Raw genomic sequence first — 20,409 nt, 5'->3', positions numbered from 1 at the left:
AGATTAATAATACAAATTTTATAAATAAATAATAGTACAAGTAAAACCTTTTTCTAATATAAAATTTCACTTATTAAATAATTGTACTACTTTTATATTTTGCAAAAACAAATCGAAATAAAGGAAAGAAAAAAAACAAAAAGATTAATGGGCCTCGGAGTCAAATAAAGTGCCACTAGTAATAATAAAGAGTTCTTCACCAACCCATAAAGAAAGGTTCAATATTGAACATTTGTGAATTACGCGTTGTATTTGTCTTCAATAATTCCTACATACTTCATTTCCTATAAATTAAACCTTGAATGCAACCTTACCACAGTACAGAGAACACACAAACATTTACTACTATATCAGCAAGCTAGTTCTGCATTATTAATTATTTATTTATATCTGAAATTAAGAAGGATAAATCTTCTCATGGCTCATGCTGCTTGTAGTTTCATACAAATGCCACTGCTGCGAACAACCAATTATAAATCTTCTCCTAAAAAACCTATGACTATTACTATGTAAGTATAAATTTATTTATTTGACGTTTCCATCCAGTTATCATATATTGTTATGCATAAACATGAACTAATCTTTTGTTTTTGTTAATATGATCAGAACATGTTCCAACCATATATATAAAGGAAAAAGAGGTGAAAGAAGCAGAAATGGAGGGTATGGACCTGGCCCACAGACGAATAGCATTAAACTCCAAAGCACAACAACGACAAGAAATCTTCAACTTGACAACATTTATGCTACATCAACGTTGAGTAATGTTAACGATCAAGATGATCACAACGCAAGTAGTCCTAAAAGGATTGCCAACTTAGATTATCATTATGAAATATGAATTGAGTGTGCATGTAGTGTTATTTTTGACGAAATAGTCACCATGATATCAACAAGTTGTAATTATTAATGATACAAAGGTGTCAAAGAATGTATTTACAGAATAACAATACAAGTTTATGGAAAAATCTCTAAATCAAGTAGAGTAGGATTGTTAAATTATAATTTCTTGTGTTGGAAAAGATTTGATTTTGTTTAGAAGTGTGGAAACAGTTTGTTAAACACAAATTTGTTTTAGATCTAGATAGAATTAATTTAGATTTAAAATAGATTATATTTGATTTAGTTTCAAAATAGATATTTTGTGCTATTATAGTTTTGGGTTTTGGCTTAGGAAGAAAGCTAGCCTAAATCTATAAATAGGGAGTAACCCTCGTTATTTTGAAATCAAGTCAAAAGTTGTATTCACAGAATTTGCAATTGCAAGTGAATAACAAAGTTTTCTACAGTTTGTGGGCAAAGAGTTACTTTGCAGAAACCCTAATCTCTTTTCTTCTTTAAATTTCTTTTCTTATTTCATATTGCTATTGTATGGTGGTAACAATCTTGTTCATCAAAATTGATAGAAATTCATCATAGGTTTTGGTGGATTTCCAACATCTGATATCAAGAGATCCGGTTTATCGATCAAGGGAAGAAGAAAAAGAAAATCATGATGGTGGTGAATTATGGGAATGGAAAATATCCAGCAAATCTACCAATTCTGAAAGTAGATAACTATGAGAATTGGTGCAGAAAAATGAAAGATCTATTCAGGTGTCAAGGTCTTTGGGATCTTGTAAAGGATGGAGTAGAAGAGCAGACGCTTCAAAGAAGAAAAGAAAGAGCATGAAGAATCGAAGAAGAAGAGTTATAAAGCACTTTCTATAATTCATCAATGTCTGAGTCCAGATAACTTCGAAAAGGTTAGTGATTCAAAATCTGCAAAAGAAGCTTGGGAGATTCTTGAAAAGTCTTTTGGAGGCGTTGAGAAGGTGAAAGATGTGAGGTTACAAACTGACAAAAGAACGTATGAATTACTTCAAATGGAAGATAGTGAAAGCATAACTGATTTCTTCACTAGGGTTACGAAACTAGTGAATCAAATCAAGATATGTGGAGAAGCATTAATAACAAGAGCTGTTGTTTCGAAGATCTTAAGGTCTTTGGCTCCTAAGTTCGACCACGTGGTGGTGGCCATAGAAGAGTCGAAGGATTTGTCGATATTGACAAAGGAAGAGTTTCAAGGGACGCTTGAATCTCATGACCAACGAATGGCTGAAAGAGCAGCAAGCAGGTCGAAGAATGATGTGGCTTTGCAGGCTCAGTTAGCAAAAGAAAAGAAAGGTAAAGGAAGCTGGAATGGAAATAAAGGTAGAGGTGGCTACAACAATTCGAATGGTCGAAATCAACAAGAATAAAGTTGGCCGAATTATAGAAAACCCTCATACCCAAGCAACCAAAGAGGTGGTGTTGCAGGTACAGGAAGAGGTGGTGGTTGAAAGTCTGACAAAAGTCACATACAATGTTTTAATTGTCAGAAGTATGGTCACTATTCTACAAAGTGTCCAGAAAAGAATAAGAATCAAGAAAGTGATGCAAAGTTTACAAAACAAGAAGAAAAAGAGATGTTACTGATGATCACAACAGAAGACGAAGTCAGCCGGAGATTCAGCTGGAGGCGGGGGTTTATCGCTGTTACTCAACCACGAAGTGAAGGAGAAGATGAAGAGCTTTGCGAAGGCGGAAGGAGAAGACGAAATTCAGAGATTCAGTATTGAAATTCAGCCCCAAACGAAATTCAAGGATGGAATGGTGATTCAGTATCGTGGAAGGCAGAGATTTTCATGGAGATATGCTAGGTTTACGTTTGGGGAAGAAGAATGGTATCCTGATTTCTGAAAAACGTAATAACCTGGGAATGTTTTGTTTTAAAAAATATAATTGTAAATACCCTACGAGAGCGCTTTTAAAAAGCGTTTTGGTACCCAGCCCTATACCAGCGTTTTTTAGATAGAAAGCGCTTTGGTAACCTACCCCTTTACCAGCGCTTCTAAAAGCGCTTTGGTAACCTGACCTATAGCAGCGCTTCTTTAAAGCGCTTTGGTAACCAGCCCTATACCAGCGCTTTTAAAAAGCGCTTTCGTAGGGCCCCCTATAGCAGCGCTTTTTTCCCTTCATTTTTAATTTTGTTTTTAGCGAAATCTATAGCAGCGCTTTTTCCCAAAAGCGCTTTCGTAGGGGTGCTGCTAAAAGACAAATTTGGCGTAGTATAAGCATTCAAAAAAAGAAAATACTTTATAGAAAATTTAATATTTCAATTTTTGAGACATTAAATATACAGATTACCGATATAAATTTTACTATTTTAGAATGCTTAACCATTGCCCTGAGGGCACTAGTTAGCATTTCCCTATTAAAAATTGTATGGTCACATCATGATTGTTGTGTACTTCCTCTGTAACGATTTATTAGGGAAAAACACACACTTTTTTTTATAAATTATAAGGTGAAATCATCAATTTTATTTTCTTTGAGCATTTCATTCTAAAAGTATATCTTTTTCAAAGTAACATTAAATACAAATTGTATTTAATTTGTTTCCTCTTTAATTTTTTTCCATAAACAACAATTAAATAAAAATATTTCAAAAAGTACAGAAAATTTTGAATTTTTTAAGAAATGTGAAATATTGACGTTTGTTTATAAATTGTTACGGATGGTGTATATAATAAAATATGCTTGACACATGTTAGAATGCACGACCGAACCCTAAACAGGTCGGCCTTAACAATCTTCGAACTTTTTGAGTTAAAAAATACTATTGTAATATGGATTCAAAAATTACTACCAGACCCTAAAAAGTCCATTTTTTAATTATATATCTATACAAAAATGAAAATAAAATATTATAATATTTATCAATAATATAAGAAAGTTAATGGTTGTGGAAATGTCTAGAATACCCTTATTTGATTTTTTGCCACCACTTTTAAATTGTCCTTATTTAGTCTTTGCACAATAAAGTTCTTAAATTTATTATTAAAATAATACAACCCTCATATTTTATCAAATTTACCAAATCTCTCTCCATTCTCTTTTTTTTTTTTTATCTTCCATCACTTTCTCACTTCTTTCTTCCACAATTTTCTTTCCTCACCCTTTTCTCTTCATTTATTCATTTTCAACTACAATGTTGAATATCAAATGTTTCTTTTAATCTTCAAAATTTAGTTTACTTTAATTATAGTTTCGAAATAGTTTTGAACATCTTTAATCTTTTATTCATATACGATTTTAGGTTTTATTGTTACTTCAAATTTTAGATCAAGGATGTTTCACATATGTGAAAAAGATAAATGATTTTTTCAGATCTGTGAAATAAAAAAAAAAGATATGAAAAATTTGAAGGATGGATGATGTTTTTCAGATTGGTGAAAGCAAAAAACTCCTCTATTTATTCCGCCACCTCATGGAAAAAAATCTATAATTGATCTAAATATTTTTATATACGAAAAATTTACTATTGAACCAAATATTTTTGTAAATGATAAATAAACAAAAATAATATTTGTATACGGGAAAAAATCTATTATTGATCTATATATTTTTATATACGAAAAAAAGGTATTTAGAATCCAAATGATTTTTATTAAAAAATGGTATACGGGAAAAAAAAACTATAATTGATCTAAATATTTCTATATACGAAAATTTACTATTGATCTAAATATATTTGTAAATACTTAAACCAAATTAAAATTTGTACACGAAAAAAATCTATTATTGATCTATATATTTTTATATGTGAAAAATGGTATTTATGATTCAAATATATTTTATTTTAAAATTGAATACGGGAAAAAAATCTGCCATTGATCTAAATATTTTTATATACGAAGTTTACTATTGATCCAAATATTTTTGTAAATGATATACTTAAAAAAAAAGTGAAGTCTTTATACAGGAAAAAAATCTATTATAGATTTATATATTTTCTATACGAAAAATGTTATTTATGATCCAAATATTTTTTATTTAAAAATAGCATAGGCCAAAAAATCTATTATTGATCTAAATATTTTTATATACGAAAATTTAATATTGATCCAAATATTTTTGTAAATAATACCTAAATTAAAATAATATTTGTATACGGAAAAAATATATTATTTATGAAAAATGGTATTTATGATCAAAATATTTTTTAGTCCAAAATGGTATACGAGAAAAAATCTACTATTGATCTAAGTATTTTTAAATACGAAATTTACTATTGATCCAAATATTTTTGTAAATGATAGCTAAACAAAACTGAAGTCTGTATATAGGAAAAAAAATTTATTATTGATATAAAAATTTTTATATACGAGAAATGATATTTATGAACAAATATTTTTTATCCAAAAATGGTATACGAGAAAAGATCTATTAATAATCTAAAGATTTTTATATATAAAAATAAATTATTTATCTAAATATCTTTTTTAACATTTTATTTAAAATAAATGATATATTCAAATGCGTGTAATAGATCAGAAGCCGTGCGCATGCACGAGTTTGTTACTAGTTATAAATAAAATAAAAATTATATATTATTTTAAAAATAACACATCTTTAAGTACTATATCCTTTTATAAATAATATAATATGTGTTTAAATACAATACATATCTAAGTTATATAAAATAATACTCAAACATTTTACTTAAAAAAAATTTATAGAATACGAAAAAATTGAGAAGTAAAACACAAAATTTAAATATATTAATATATAATATTTAAAAGAGAAATATTGAGTAGAATAAAGATAAAATTTATTAAGTTAAAAAAGTTAACATATTATTTTAGAATAAGATAATATACATATTAATATATATTTTTTAATATATATTAATACAAGTTTTTCTTTTTGATGGATTCAGGCCAACATGCCATGTTGCACAACACAAACTGAATTTTCATAAAAGAAATGACATGTTTACACTTATTTTTGACAACTATACCGTATATCTATACTATATAAATATTTTTTATGTTTTATTTATTATATTTATATAAATTAAAATTTGAGCCACTTGAAAAAGTTTTGAAAGCTACGGTGTATGTTACTTGTCATTATTTTTGTGTAAATATAGCCATTTTTTAAAAATCGTTTGCTATTTTTTAGTAGGAATTATTAATTTTTTTTTAATAGATATAAAAAGATAGATGATTGTTTTGTATTATTTTTTTCTGACAAGCCCTCAAGCCGCAATATTTTACCAAATAATTCAATAGTCTACCTCTTTGAAAACTTGCAAAAAGAGAAGGAACAAGTACAAAGTCAATCTACATTCCTATTTGATCAATTCTCGTATCAATATCGCCATCTAAAATTAATGATAAGTGTCACAATACTAATTTTATAAATAAATAATGGTACAATTTAAGTAAAACCTTTTTCTTAGAAAAATTTAACTTATTAAATATTAATAGCACTACTTTGAAAGAGCCACTAGGGAGGACAAAAAATTGACCACTAACCCATAGAAATAAAGAGAAGAGTTCAATATTGAACCTTTCAAAGTTACTGCTTGTATTTCTCTTCAATAGTTCCTACATACTTCATCCATTTCCTATAAATTAAAATTTGAATTCAATCTTACCCCAAAATATATAACACATTAACATTTTATACAATAAACAAGCTGATTCTGCTTTATCAATTATTTATATCTGAAATTTAAAAGGGAAATCAAGTTTGATTAAAAAGGACACTTTCTCATGGCTCTCGCTGCTGGTAATTTCATACAAATGCCTATGTTGCAAACAACCAACTATAAATCTTCTCCTACAAAACCTATGATTATTACCATGTAAGTATATATAAACTTGATTAATATTTTCATCTACTAATCATATATTATTATGCATAAACATGAACTAATCTTTTGTTTTGGTTGATATGATCAGAACATGTGCTAACCACAAATCTAAAGCAAAACAACATGATAGAAGCAGAAATGGAGGGTATGGACCTGACCCACACACGAATAGTATTACACTCCAAAGCACAAAAACAACAACAACAAGAAATCTTCAATTTGATAATATTTATGCTACCGCCGCTTTGAGTAGTGTCAATGATCAAGACGATAGCAATACAAGTCCTAAAAGGATGGGCAACATAGTTTATAATTATGAAATATGAATAGAGGCCGCGTAGTTTTAGTTTCGACAAAAATTCACCATGATATCAACAAGATGTAGTTATGTAATGATGGCCGTCATTGCCAAGAATGTATATACTAAATAGCAATACAGTTTATTGATCATTCTCGTGTAAAAAGATCTCAAATTGTGGAAATAATAAAGCATGATCTAAAAGTTTATGTAGAGATGCACAAAAGCTTTTCTTTTAAATATTAACAAACTTTCTTTATTTAGTAACGGTTCTAATGTATGAACAATGGGTGAGTTCTATAATGAAGAGAAAAATTGAAAGTTGAATAAATGTCAATATCAATAAATGCATGGGAAATAGTCTCATACATAAAGTGAGACTAACATTGAAAGTCTTTATAAAGTCTTTATAAAGAGTTATGTTCATTTACTTAACAAAAGGATAAAACAGGATAAAGTGCTACATAGACATGTGTGGTGATCCCAAGCACCAGGTCATTTGTCTCTTCTATACACCCCTTGGCCGGTGTCGCGGTGGTGTCGCACCCATTATGTTGTGATTGTAAAGGGAAAGAGGAAACACGGTGGAACGAAGAATCATCTTAGACCTAAAAGGAACATAACAAGTTCAATAATTCTAGTGGACTAAAAAGACTAAAAGGAGGCTGCTATGTGTGCGGAAAACCAGGACACTTTGCTCGAGATTGTATGCGTAACAAGTCCAATGACGAAGTTAATGTTGTTCATGCCGATGACGGCATAATTACTATAGTGAGCGAGATTATGGAAGACAAAGGCAAAGTGCAAGGATGGTGGTATGACGTGTGTGCTACCGTGCATGTCTCTTATGACAAAGCATCATTTAAAACCTATTCTGAAGTAAATGATGGACAAGAAATGCATATGGAAAACGAAGAACAATCTAGAGTCGTTAGAATGGGATTCGTCGAACTCAATTTCACTACTTCCGGAAATAAAGTCGCTCATGTACTTCATGTCCATGACATCAATATGAATCTTGTTTGTGGGGACTTGTTGGAAAAACCGGGCAATAAGTCTCTATATGAATCAGGCAAACTAATATTGACCAATACCAGTGCATTTGTAGGAAAAGGTTATTTCGCTGAAGAAATGATCAAACTTTGTACTACTGACAACATATTAATTTCTAATTCTGCTTATAAGCTTTAATCTATTTTTTATCGCATTCTAAATTAGCACATATTGGTTTTAGTACTATGAATAGACTAATTAAATCCAGATTATCTCATGTAGTATTCATGATTTTGACAAATGTGAAATATAAGTTAAATAAAAAATGATTAAGAAACCTCAAAAGTGTTGAGAGAAAATCAAATTTTCTTGATCATGCACATTGTGATTTGTGTGAATTTAATGGCATTCTAACCCGTGAAAGAAATCGGTATTTCATAACATTTATCGGTGATTGCTCTAGGTTCACATATGTATCACTTTTAAAGCATAAAGATGATGCATTTAATATGTTAAAAATTTTAAAGCGACCGTAGAAAATCAATTAAGTAGACCTATTAAAGTCCTAAGGAGTGATAGGGACGGTGAATACTTTACTACAGAATTTGATGCATATTGTGAAAAATAAGCATTTTAGATGAATGTTTCGTACCTTGTACACCACAACAAAATGGTATAGCCGAGAGAAACAATCGACCCTATTATAAAATGATAAATTCTATGTTAATGCATTTTGAATTACCATTTAATTTTTGGGGTAAAGCATTATTATCCACATGCGATATAATGAATAGGAGTCTTTTGAAGATAATTGGTATTTCTCCATATGAGATATGGAGAGGTAGTTTACCAAATATTGTTTATTTTAGAGTCTGTCGGTGTGTAGCATATTATAAGAACATAGCTCCTAAAAGAACTAAATTGATTCCTCGAGGGATTAGATGTGCCTTCATAAGATATGCACCCAACACCAAAGCATATAGACTTTTAAATCTAGAGTTTATGTAATTGTTGAATCCATAGATGTGTAATTCTTTGAAAAATTTGTCACAAAAGATAAGGAATATAAGATTCCCATGACTGGAGAATCTCGTGATGAAGATTCTCCATAGATTGTTGAAATACTACCTGAAACTCTTTAACGGAATGTTGAAACACAACCCGAGCCTAGGATAAGCAAAAGAGCCCGAAAAGATAAGAACCTAGGACCAAATGAAATTAATTCTCAACTTATTTTATTTTATCTAGTTAAAGAAAATTGCTAGAGTAATTTTCATAAGATTCATATTATTCAAGTAAAGGATGGTCTTAAAACCTATAAAGAAGCAGTGGCTTCTAGGGACTTTTTCTTTTGGAACTTGGGAACTTATCGATCTTCCAAAGAAGCAGTGGCTTCATAAGACAAAATGGATTTATATCAAACCACACTTGGGAACTTGTCGATCTTCCAAAGGGTTCAAGGCTCATTGGATGTAATTGGGTGTTTAGCAAAAAGTATCATAGTGATGGTACATTTAACACCTACAATGCTAGATTAGTAGCAAAAGGACTTAGACAAATAGAAAATGTTGATTATTTCGATACATATGCACCGGTAGCATGGACAAAGACGATTAGATTATTGTTTGCATTAGCTTCTGTGAATGACCTTATAGTTCAACAAATGGATGTTAAAACAACATTATTAAATGGAGATCTCCATGAGAAAATCTACATGGAACAACCAAAAGGTTACGTGTTTCTGGGAAATGAACAAATGGTATGCAAACTTTTCAAATCCTTCTATTGTTTAAAAGAAGCACCAAAATAATGACACCAAAGATTTAACTCAGTCATACTTTCAAATGCATTTACTCCAAATTCTCGTGACACGTGTCTATACACATAGGTGTGTGAAAATACTCTAATATTTCTTTATCTATATGCTGATGAGATGTCCGTTGATAACATTAAGATGAATGGAATCTTAAAAATGAAGAGGTTTCTAACTTCCACATTCAAGCTGAAAGATCTTGGACAAGTTGACATAATTTTAGGGATCAAAGTAAATAGAAATAGTTGGGGTTATGACCTTAGTCAAACACACTACATTGAGAAAATGTTGGATAAGTTCAAACACTTACACTTTAACGAAGTAAACACTCAATTTGATCCTAGTTGGAAAGAACAATGGAAGAGTTGTGGCTCAATTGGAATATGAAAGTGCGATTGGATGTCTAGTGTATTTAATGCAATGAATCATACCCGACATAGAATTTGCAGTTAGTAAGACGAGAAGATTTACTAGCAATCCAAGCGGTGAACATTACAAGACTGTCACTAGGATTTTCGCTTATCTTTTAAAAACCAAAATATTTGGCCTTCATTATTGTAGGTTTCTTACTATTGTGTTTTTTTATATTTTTTTAATTAATACTTTCACGTGTGTTTTAATGTAAAACCAACGAGTAATATATTTTGAATGAAATACTTAATAGAAGTAGCTAGTTTCTAACTTTTCATTTATCTATCAACGATTTAACGTTAATTTGTCATTCTCTTTGCAAAAACCTAGGAGATTTTAATCGCCACTCTTCCAACATATATTCATCAAAACTTGTTTGAGGTATGTATCACTGAAATATTTGTCCATTTGTTTTAGTTTTTCTTTATCATGTATGAGGTTTATATCACTGAAATTGTTTATTTCACTTGAACATTTGTTCTTCTTAATCACATTTGAGGTTTATATTACTGAAATAGTTTCTCTTGATCATTTTGTTTTCCATTTTTTCAATAAAATGTTGTTTAATTCACTGAAACGTTAGTTAGTCTCTTGATCATTTTGTTTTTCACTGAAAAATTAGTTAGTCCCTTAATCATTTTGTTTTTCACTAAAATGTTAGTTAGTCTCTTGATCATTTTGTTTCCATATATATTTGTCTCTTGATAGTCATGGGCTCATGACGGATTCAACAAGAACTTTTCATACAACATTTGATGCAAACTCTGTTAATACAAAACGTAAAAGAAAAACTAGAGGTGTCACGATGTATACCAAGGTGATAAAATTCCATGAAAGTAATGTTCATTACTCGCTTACAGTTGATATAGAAACCGACAACACTTATGGTGAACATGATGAGGGTTTTATGGCTACATTGCGTTACAAGGTAGAAGAAAAGTGAGTATTTTGTTAGATAGTTGGAATGAAGTTGATGATGAATTGAAAGACGCCAATGAGAGGATGTTATGGTATTTATTTTGAATTGTATGCATTGAGTATATATGATCATTTATTTTTTGCTTAATACTAATAATATCTCTATTGCGTAAACATAAAAAGTGTTTATAGCTAGTCCAAAGAATATTATTGTGAGCAAGAAATTGCTTACATATTATGGTGAGCGTTGGAAGGGAATTAAGACACGACTCACAAATGGTTATATTCATTATCCAAGTGATAAAGATAAGCCTCCATACGAGGTGTTTTCATATATTGATAAGGATGTTTGGGAGAAATTTAAAGAGTCTTGCACCACTTCCGACTTCTTGGAAAAGAGCCAAAAAGGAAGGAAAATCGAGCTAGCAATATCTATCCACATAGATTGTCTCGTGGAAGATTTAAAAAACTTGAAAATAAGATGATGAATAATCATGTAGAAATTGAATTCGTTAGGTATACTCAATCACACAAATTCAAATCAATTGGAAATTCATGAGTATGTAGTTGAGAAAGATATCTATCATACAAGCCTAGTTGTTCTACCATATATCTAGGGCAATATTGAAACTACACCATGAAAACTTGATAACAATAAGAGAATATCAATGATGTTAAATAGTCTTCAAGACCCATGCATGTGTATTAAATTAAGTCATGATCCAAATTTCTATTGAGGAATTTTTGAAGGGAGATAAGTACTTGGACAATTTCGTATTACAAATTTGGTGCTCGTAAGTATAACTTTTATGTTGTTTTCTATTTATATTCATATGTTCTTGTACTTTAACATAAAGTTTTGAATCTTGCAGGTTCTTGCATGAGTTCTATGTTCAAAGAAATATAAAAAAGTATTGTTTTTTTAGATCCATATAAAATTGGTTTGCCTCGTTCGAAAGGAAACCATATCCTTGTTACTTACAAGATAAGTTGAAAGAGAACAAAGATTTTTATTTGGCGTCGTTTTACCACGAGTAAGTATATATTTATTTGTGTTTTCATCTATAAAACAATTTTATACATAATATTAATTATTCTGAATGTTTATGTTGTAATCATTGGCAGCTAATTGTTATATGTTAGAGGGAAAATGGTATATATTTGTTTTACTCGTTGTACTCTGAACTTCATGAAGTCATGGTTAACATTTTGAATGTGTAAGTGGTATTATTTTTAAGGGTTAATAGCCGTTTACCCCCCTGCCATATAGGCGAGTTTTGATTTACCCCCCTTTAAAATAAAGTTTTGGATTACCCCCTATAATTTTTGGGCACCCCCTAAGCGTGTAAAAACCAGGGGTAAATAAAAAAATATATTTTACAGGGGGTAATTTTTCCTCTTAGGGGGCAAAAGACCTAGAATTTTAAAATTATAGGGGGGTAATCCAATTTTTTTTAAAGGGGGGTAAATTAAAACTCGCCTATATGGAAGAGGGTAAATGACTATTAACCTTATTTTTAATTCTCAAGTTTTACCTTTGGATTTGAATAATTTTTATTCAGGTTTAATTTTAATCGATATGTGTAGAGTGATGGAGGAATACAATGCAATCAAATGTAATACACTTGGTAAAAGCCAAAGTTTTATTTCTCAAGTGTAAGTATATTACTTGTGATTTTTAATATTATATTATTTGTGTATTAGTGATATAAATATATAAAAATTATTTACAGTGGCGAAAATAACCTGACAACCATTCTTGTGGATACTATATTATTAGATATATGATCTTTATTCTCTTCTAAGAATTATAAATGGATGGAGGTATTAGCTTGATCTATCCATCTATATATATATATATATATATATATATATATATATATATATATATATATATATATATATATATATATATATATATATATATATATATATATATATATATATTTCTTAAGTTAATGTTATTACTGTTAGCTTATCATAATTTAAAACTTTTTCCTTCTAATTATAGGAGTTTATTCATACTCATAAGAAGAAATAGATGACACCCGATTACGTTGGGCCAGTGTTTTATTATCTTGTCTTGAATTTTGACAACAATAGTTTTTCTTGGTTGTTATAAGCATAGTATATATATATATATATATATATATATATATATATATATATATATATATATATATATATATATATATATATATATATATATATATATATATATATTTGTAAATGCGCATGTGAATTTTGTCTTGACATGAAGAATATAAATTTGTATATTTGGTTTTGAAAACAATGATACTTTGTTATTATGTGTTTACAAGATTTAAAATGATATAATATAATTTGATTTTGTCACATATTTTTGTATAAATTTGATAAAGTTCAGTGAAAATAAGATTTAAAACAATGTAAATTTGGTATTACGTGTTTACAAGATTTATAATTATATGATTCTAATACATGCCTGTAGAAATAAGATTGAAACAAATTATATATAGCAATAAATAAGTTTTAACCCCTTGGTTATTAATAAAAGCTGAGGTAAAACTATCAATTATTACCTTGGTTATTAATAAAATCTGAGAGGTTTGTGGCACACGCTAAAAAAATTGGAAAAATAAAAATATGTTGTTGCTAGGGATCAAACCAGTGATCATTTGCTTTCTAACCTCGGTGTAACAAAATTCGAGGGGTAAAGTGACAAGTTATCATGTCAATCTTCGTTGCCTCGTCTAACAGAGGTAAAATTCATTTCGCATCCGAGGTAAGATGTGTTATTTATAGTAGTGTGGACATGAAACTGAATAAGTTTTCTCAAGCATCTTCAAAGAAGCTGCTACTTATGCTCAATTTATTTCTGTGGAGATCTTTCCTTGGATTGAGAACTAGTTGTTCATGATGAAAATGCGGGAATCGAAAATGTATTCTCATAGACGGCGTCATTGTTCCATTTTGGAACTAGAAATAGAGAGAGTTGCAGAAATTGGGGAAGAATAGAGCTTCGGATGCAATAGAGCGGGGGTGTAGTTGTAAGGTTAACACTCTAATGCTTAAGTCAGTATGTGGAAGAGTGGATAGTATTCAAATTTGTATTAACGGTTACCCTGCAATGGCGTCATTCTCTATATATAGGAGAGAGAAATATTGGTCTTGCTATTTTCCAAACATGAAATGCAGAGGATTGTTGGATGCGCTCGATGCTTAAATCTCGTGTACCAAGGTACATGATAGCCCTACGATAAGGAGGAGACTTCTAGGGATATAAATTGTTCTAGAAACCATGACTTAGATCGGGGTATCTCCTAGTGGTCGGTCTCAAAGGGATATGACCGATCCAGAACAAAAGTGATAAGGATGATGTACCATTAGTAACAAAATTTTTACTGTAGTGTTCGTGTTGATATAAACAACCGTGTTGATAATGTGTTTAGAAATACAAATATTCTAATCAAACCAAAAAAATAAATAGAGAAAAAAGTAGAACATATCTTATATTTCTCAAACAAATGGTGTATTTTTAGATGAACCAAAAAATAATGTAAATAGAATATTATTATTCTAAGTCGACATTTAATAAATAATTCACATTACTACGTTTTAAACAAATATTTCAAAATAATAATAATAGTTTTCTAATTATAAGATATCAAGCTACAAGATTTTACTAACAACCAATTCAACGGTCTACCTCTTTGAAAATTTTGAAAAAGTGAGAAACGAGTATAAAGTCAATCTACATACCAATTTGAAGAATTGTCGTATTCAATGTCGCCATCTAAGACTAATAATACAAAATAATAGTACAATTCAAGTAAAACCTTTTTCTAATTATAAAATTTAACTTATTAAATAATAGCACTACTTTCTTATTTTGCAAAAACCAGTTGAAATAAAAGAAAGAGAAAAAACAAAAAGATTAACGGGCCTCTGAGTCACCTAAAGTGCCACTAGTAATAATAAAGAGTACTTCACCAACCCATAGAGAAGGGTTCAATATTGAACACTTCTGAATTACGCGTTGTATTTGTCTTCAATAATTCCTACATACTTCATTTCCTATAAATTAAACCTTGAATGCAACCTTACCACAATACAGACAACATACTAACATTTACTACTATACAAGCAAGCTGATTCTGCGTTATTAATTATTTACATCTGAAATTAAGAAGGATAAATTTTCTCATGGCTCTTGCTGCTAGTAGTTTCATACAAATGTCATTGGTGCGAACAACCAATTATAAATCTTCTCCTAAAAAACCTATGACTGTTACCATGTAAGTATAGATTTATTTATTTGACTAATGTTTTCATTCAGTTATCATATATTCTTATGCATAAGCATGAACTAATCTTTTGTTTTTGTTAATATGATCAGAACATGTGCCAACCATATATATAAAGGAAAAAGAGGTGAAAGAAGCAGAAATGGAGGGTATGGACCTGGCCCACAGACGAATAGTATTAAACTCCAAAGCACAACAATGACAAGAAATATTCAGCTTGACAACACTCATGCCACAACAATCTTGAGTAGTGTCAACGATGAAGATGATCACAACACAAGTAGTCCTAAAAGGATTGCCAACTTAGATTATCATTATGAAATATGAATTGAGTGTGCATATTTATTGTTATTTTTGACAAAAAAAATCACCATGATATCAACAAGTTGTAATTATTAATGATAGAAACTGTTATCAAAGAATGTATTTACAGAATAACAATACAAGTTTATTGAAAAATCTCTAAATCAAGTAGAGTAGGATTAGGAAACTGCTTGTATACAGTTCCAAATCAACTTATGTCTCATATATCCAAAACACCACATACTTACACTAGCAGTAACCACCTACAGCCCATATGTGGTGCATAATTTGCAAAATACACCATACATTATTCACTATTTATCTTCCCCAAAAAGAAGTATGGATTCCCTATAGTTACATTTTTCACGCAATTACACACTTACTATGGTTGTGACCATCCGATTTAGGTCGGACAGTTTAAAACAGATAGACTTAATTTTATTAAATAATTTCATAAACGCTTTTTTAAAATCACAACCATCCAATCTTGATCGAATGAGAAAAACGTATGACAGTATGACCGTATAAAATATCTGACTGCACTCAAATCCAATCCATACTATCGCCCTCTTTTTTAATCTGACCAAAATAAATATCACATATAACACTTATTACATTTTATTAATATAGAAGATACAACATTGTAATGCATAAACTTTTGTATTCTCTGTAAAAAAAAATATCTTCCTATAACGCAAGGAAATAACAAATATCAAAGGCTAACGATTTGAAAGCTTCTTGATTATCAGTACACATTTTCCTTGAAGTGGATTTGAGGACTTGATGTCTTACAATAAATCATTCACTCCTTAGTCTCACTAGTGGGGAAACCCCTGTCAAGTTCACACATGCATGTTTTTCTTCTACCTACACGTAAACCAGAATATATGTTGGCCTAAGTGACGATATCCCCTCATGTGTGTCAGTTAAGAAATTTATATACACATTTTTCATCACAGATACTTCAGTCCGCCAAAATATATCAAATAATACACCCCTAACAAAGTCATGTCGGCATTTATGTTTAGAAGCTCCTAACAGTGAATCACATGCATGTTTTCCAAATGTATCCAAGCACGTGTTACGGTAAGAGAAAATCATTAATAAGAAATAAGAGAATCATAAGGCGATATCTAAGGATAGTATGGTACTCTATCGATGACTTGTGTTAGCCTAGCTAGCTTATCAATATGAATAGTAAGGAGAAAATCCTAACCATATGTTACTTGCAAACAACCAAAAACTTCTTTGTGTCTTGTGGTCATATCAATCTTTAAGTTTATGTCCTGAACAATTTACTAAAAATGACATTCCCTAAAACATGGTGTGCTTTAGGAGGGACTGTGTCCTTGCTAGTAAAGTCGAGAAGGTCAATACATCTCACTACCTCTCAATATATTATCTTGTAACACCCAAGACTAGGGCTTAGAATCCACGTAAGTGTATAAGACAACCTCTATTTTCGAGTACAATCTTAATCCCTCAACTCTAATGGGTAAAGAAGTCGTCCTCCATTGAAGGTCACAGAAAAAGGACCTCCACCAACTAGAATGTCTTCAACCTCCATTTGCAACCCTTTATCAAATCAAATAGTTGCTTCCTCAATATGGTTAGGTTGGCACGTTTTTAGGCTAAGAAATAGTTTGGCGATATTCATACAAGACCAATATAGAATAAGCTCATTCTGAGGATCACTTAGTTGTGGAAGAAGATGCATTAACTCAAAATTATATCATCTCTCTTCATGGACAAACACTCGTTAAAGCCTCCATCTCAACTAACAGCTATTCCAAGGAGAGACCTAACAGGGCACCTTATTGCACTATAGTGGCTGACATAATATTTCCACTCCCAAGATACAACATCGTTGCATAACCTTATAGAAACTCAATCCAGAAAGAAACATATGGCATTTTACGCTCACCTTAGACAGAAAGGTTGACCTATCTATCATGTTGAAAGCATTTGAGAAATATACAGTGAACATAGACAAATAACCATCTCCATGTCGTTTGGTTAACACCCTGTTGGCATTGTGCAAAAAGGTCTTAGCACCACCTGATATCCCGACCCCACACTAGGAGTCATTGAGATATTGTGCAACATATTTACTATCTTCTTTCATAGTAACCATGGATTGGTCGTATCCTATAATCAAGTTTTAATGACTAAATCAAGGGTGCAGAGACAAAAAAATCTCTGGAAAACTCATCAAACATCTTCATCTTAGCCATAAGTTTACAACTAGAGTGATCCCACATAGTACATATTTTGTCATAGTTGAACCTTCTCCATGCAATGCATCCAATATATGTTGTGCTTGCAAACTATCTCTACCATGTCACGTCCCTTTAGAAATGATTTGATGCATCTGAAGATAGTCTCAACTTTAGCCTGTAGAAGAGCTTCCGAGAACAAGATGGTCGGCATGAAGGAAGGTGGTATATACATTATCTAACGGACTTCATAATTATATATGGTTGAAAGTTGTAGGATATAAATATTCACTAGATTAGTCACTTTAGAGATAAAGGACTACGAACATACGGGAAATCCCGAGATGCAAAAAGACATGCTTTAATGTTATTGTGAGTCCTCGAGAGTTGTTTGCACGTGCCTTGATGTTGTAGACATACACCACTTGATCATCTTTTGCCTCATATGTCACGACAAATATCACCAGTTACACACAAAATATAAACTTCATTAGATGGATCATTTACCAAAAGCCTCTTACTATTGATTTAATTTCTTCATCATTGCTTTATTATTTATTGCATTCCAATTTGAATTTGTGACAACTCAATATTATTGATACCTTTTTGCTCATGGCTATTTACAATATTTTAATGTGAGACTCAATTTAAGTTATTACAATCTCTATGGAATCAATGCTCTTACTTTTATATCATTTTCTACTATTTAATTGTAGGTACTTGTACATATCAATACTCAATAGATAACACAACAGGAAGATTTCGGCAAGATAATTTGTGTCATAATGGAGTTTATATTGAGAAGAAAGATTAAAAATATGAGTTTTATTGTTAAGAAATGTGTCTGCAAGGTTGCATATGACCCTTTCACAGTGCATGTGAAAATGTTTGGGTCATATGGATTGGCCTCATACAATCGACATACAATGAAGGTTATGGATTATAAGAACTTGTACATATATGGATTGGCCTCATACAATCGACATACATTGATTCTTTTCAATCTAGCGGTTAAAATTAATAAGTAATTAAATGTGGAGAGAGAAAAATAAAACTCATTAACTTTAACCATTAGATTGAGAAGAATCAATGGTCAAGATTAGGAGTAATTCTTGATAACTTACTCTTGGAGTAAGAATATCCCTCCTCTTCTATCAAAAAAAAAAAAAGAATATCCCTCCTCAATATGAGGAGGGATATTCTTAAGAATATATATATACTTTTGCCATTTTTGAAGTTCATGACATAACCTTTTTTTTTTTCATCTTTTTCAACTTTTTTTTTTTGTTTTTATTTTTGAAGTTTATGACATAACCTTTTTTTTTCATCTTTATCACTTCTTATTGTTTTTTCACGTTATACATCTACAAATAAAAAATGAAAAAACTTAAACAACATAAATAAAATAAAGGGTAAGTTTTATCATTTTTTTTTGTTTTTTAAGTTGTAGATATTTAACCATTTGTTGCTGATTTTTAAATTTATAATAAAACCTATATTTTTTCTGTGTTTTCTTAACAATCTTTTCATTTTTTTATAGGGTAGATCTATAATCATTTATATATATATATATATATATATATATATATATATATATATATATATATATATATATATATATATATATATATATATATATATATATATATATATATTTCATGACAAAATTCATATTTATTCTATCCTTTTTTTTTTTCAGGTTGTAGATATATATATCTTTTTAATTTCTTTTATTTTTTTTCAGGTTGTAGATATATGGAGAACATGAAAAAAAAGTTAAACAATATCGGTAATTTTTTAATATCTTTTTATGTTCTTTTGTTTTTTTTATTAATTTATCTCTTATGTTTCACAATTTGTTGTATATTAGTATATATTTTAAGTGTAACTATTTTTTAATGTTTCTAAACATTGAAATTGAGAGGAGAAATATTTAGAGCGAGAATACAATGAGATGTGAGGTTGAGTTTTTTTAGAATGAAAAAATGGATAATAATATATAAAAGTTGACATTCCGCAAAAGTTAATCATAAAATTTTCTGCAAAAACATTTTGTTAAAACTAATTCTAACTCTATTTGAAAAAATCAAACCTTTTTAGTAAATATTACATAAAAGTTAAATAAAATAATTATAATGTAAGTGACAATAAATAAAATTTAATAAGTATTAAAAGATATTAAACTATAACAAAATACAAAATTTGAGGGTTATAATTTTCTTATTATTAATTGTTACAACAAGGAATGTATCTTCAAAATAATCACAAAAGGACAAAGTTCAAATTTATTTAAAGAAATTTCAATTCGAAAGTTTTTATGAAAAATTTTCTAAATAAAGAAAAGTAAATTTTAGTTAAATTATGAAAGGAAAATTTAGATAAAAGTCAAAAATAGAATTGAAATTTAGATAATGCTGCAAAATAAAATAGTATTTTTTAATATTTTTTAATATTTTTTTATATAATTAAAATTTATCATTTTTAAT

The 20,409-nt window shown here is 29.6% G+C and overlaps 3 protein-coding genes across 3 annotated transcripts; all 3 read left to right on the top strand.

The window, feature by feature from the left end:
- Positions 1-336: 336 nt before the first annotated feature.
- On the top strand, positions 337-956 carry LOC131647775 (uncharacterized). The gene is made up of 2 exons (XM_058917611.1): positions 337-509; positions 607-956. The coding sequence occupies exons 1-2, from the start codon at positions 418-420 to the stop codon at positions 839-841; spliced, it is 327 nt and encodes a 108-aa protein (XP_058773594.1). The 5' UTR covers positions 337-417; the 3' UTR covers positions 842-956.
- A 5,622-nt stretch (positions 957-6,578) lies between these two features.
- On the top strand, positions 6,579-7,135 carry LOC131647774 (uncharacterized). Its single transcript, XM_058917610.1, has 2 exons — positions 6,579-6,676; positions 6,774-7,135. The coding sequence occupies exons 1-2, from the start codon at positions 6,585-6,587 to the stop codon at positions 7,009-7,011; spliced, it is 330 nt and encodes a 109-aa protein (XP_058773593.1). The 5' UTR covers positions 6,579-6,584; the 3' UTR covers positions 7,012-7,135.
- An 8,093-nt stretch (positions 7,136-15,228) lies between these two features.
- LOC131647773 (uncharacterized) lies at positions 15,229-16,072 on the top strand. The gene is made up of 2 exons (XM_058917609.1): positions 15,229-15,395; positions 15,497-16,072. The coding sequence occupies exons 1-2, from the start codon at positions 15,304-15,306 to the stop codon at positions 15,729-15,731; spliced, it is 327 nt and encodes a 108-aa protein (XP_058773592.1). The 5' UTR covers positions 15,229-15,303; the 3' UTR covers positions 15,732-16,072.
- Positions 16,073-20,409: the final 4,337 nt, after the last annotated feature.

Source organism: Vicia villosa, linkage group LG2 (assembly GCF_029867415.1).
Source record: "Vicia villosa cultivar HV-30 ecotype Madison, WI linkage group LG2, Vvil1.0, whole genome shotgun sequence".
Classification (NCBI taxonomy): domain Eukaryota; kingdom Viridiplantae; phylum Streptophyta; class Magnoliopsida; order Fabales; family Fabaceae; genus Vicia; species Vicia villosa.
This window is presented reverse-complemented; position numbering and strand designations above follow the sequence as displayed.

Excerpts from the sequence above, each read along its gene's own strand:
- LOC131647774 (XM_058917610.1), top strand. The coding sequence starts at position 6,585 with ATGGCTCTCGCTGCTGGTAATTTCATACAAATGCCTATGTTGCAAACA. Across the intron at positions 6,677-6,773 it reads AAACCTATGATTATTACCAT|AACATGTGCTAACCACAAAT; the intron begins GTAAGTATATAT and ends TGATATGATCAG.
- LOC131647775 (XM_058917611.1), top strand. The coding sequence starts at position 418 with ATGGCTCATGCTGCTTGTAGTTTCATACAAATGCCACTGCTGCGAACA. Across the intron at positions 510-606 it reads AAACCTATGACTATTACTAT|AACATGTTCCAACCATATAT; the intron begins GTAAGTATAAAT and ends TAATATGATCAG.
- LOC131647773 (XM_058917609.1), top strand. The coding sequence starts at position 15,304 with ATGGCTCTTGCTGCTAGTAGTTTCATACAAATGTCATTGGTGCGAACA. Across the intron at positions 15,396-15,496 it reads AAACCTATGACTGTTACCAT|AACATGTGCCAACCATATAT; the intron begins GTAAGTATAGAT and ends TAATATGATCAG.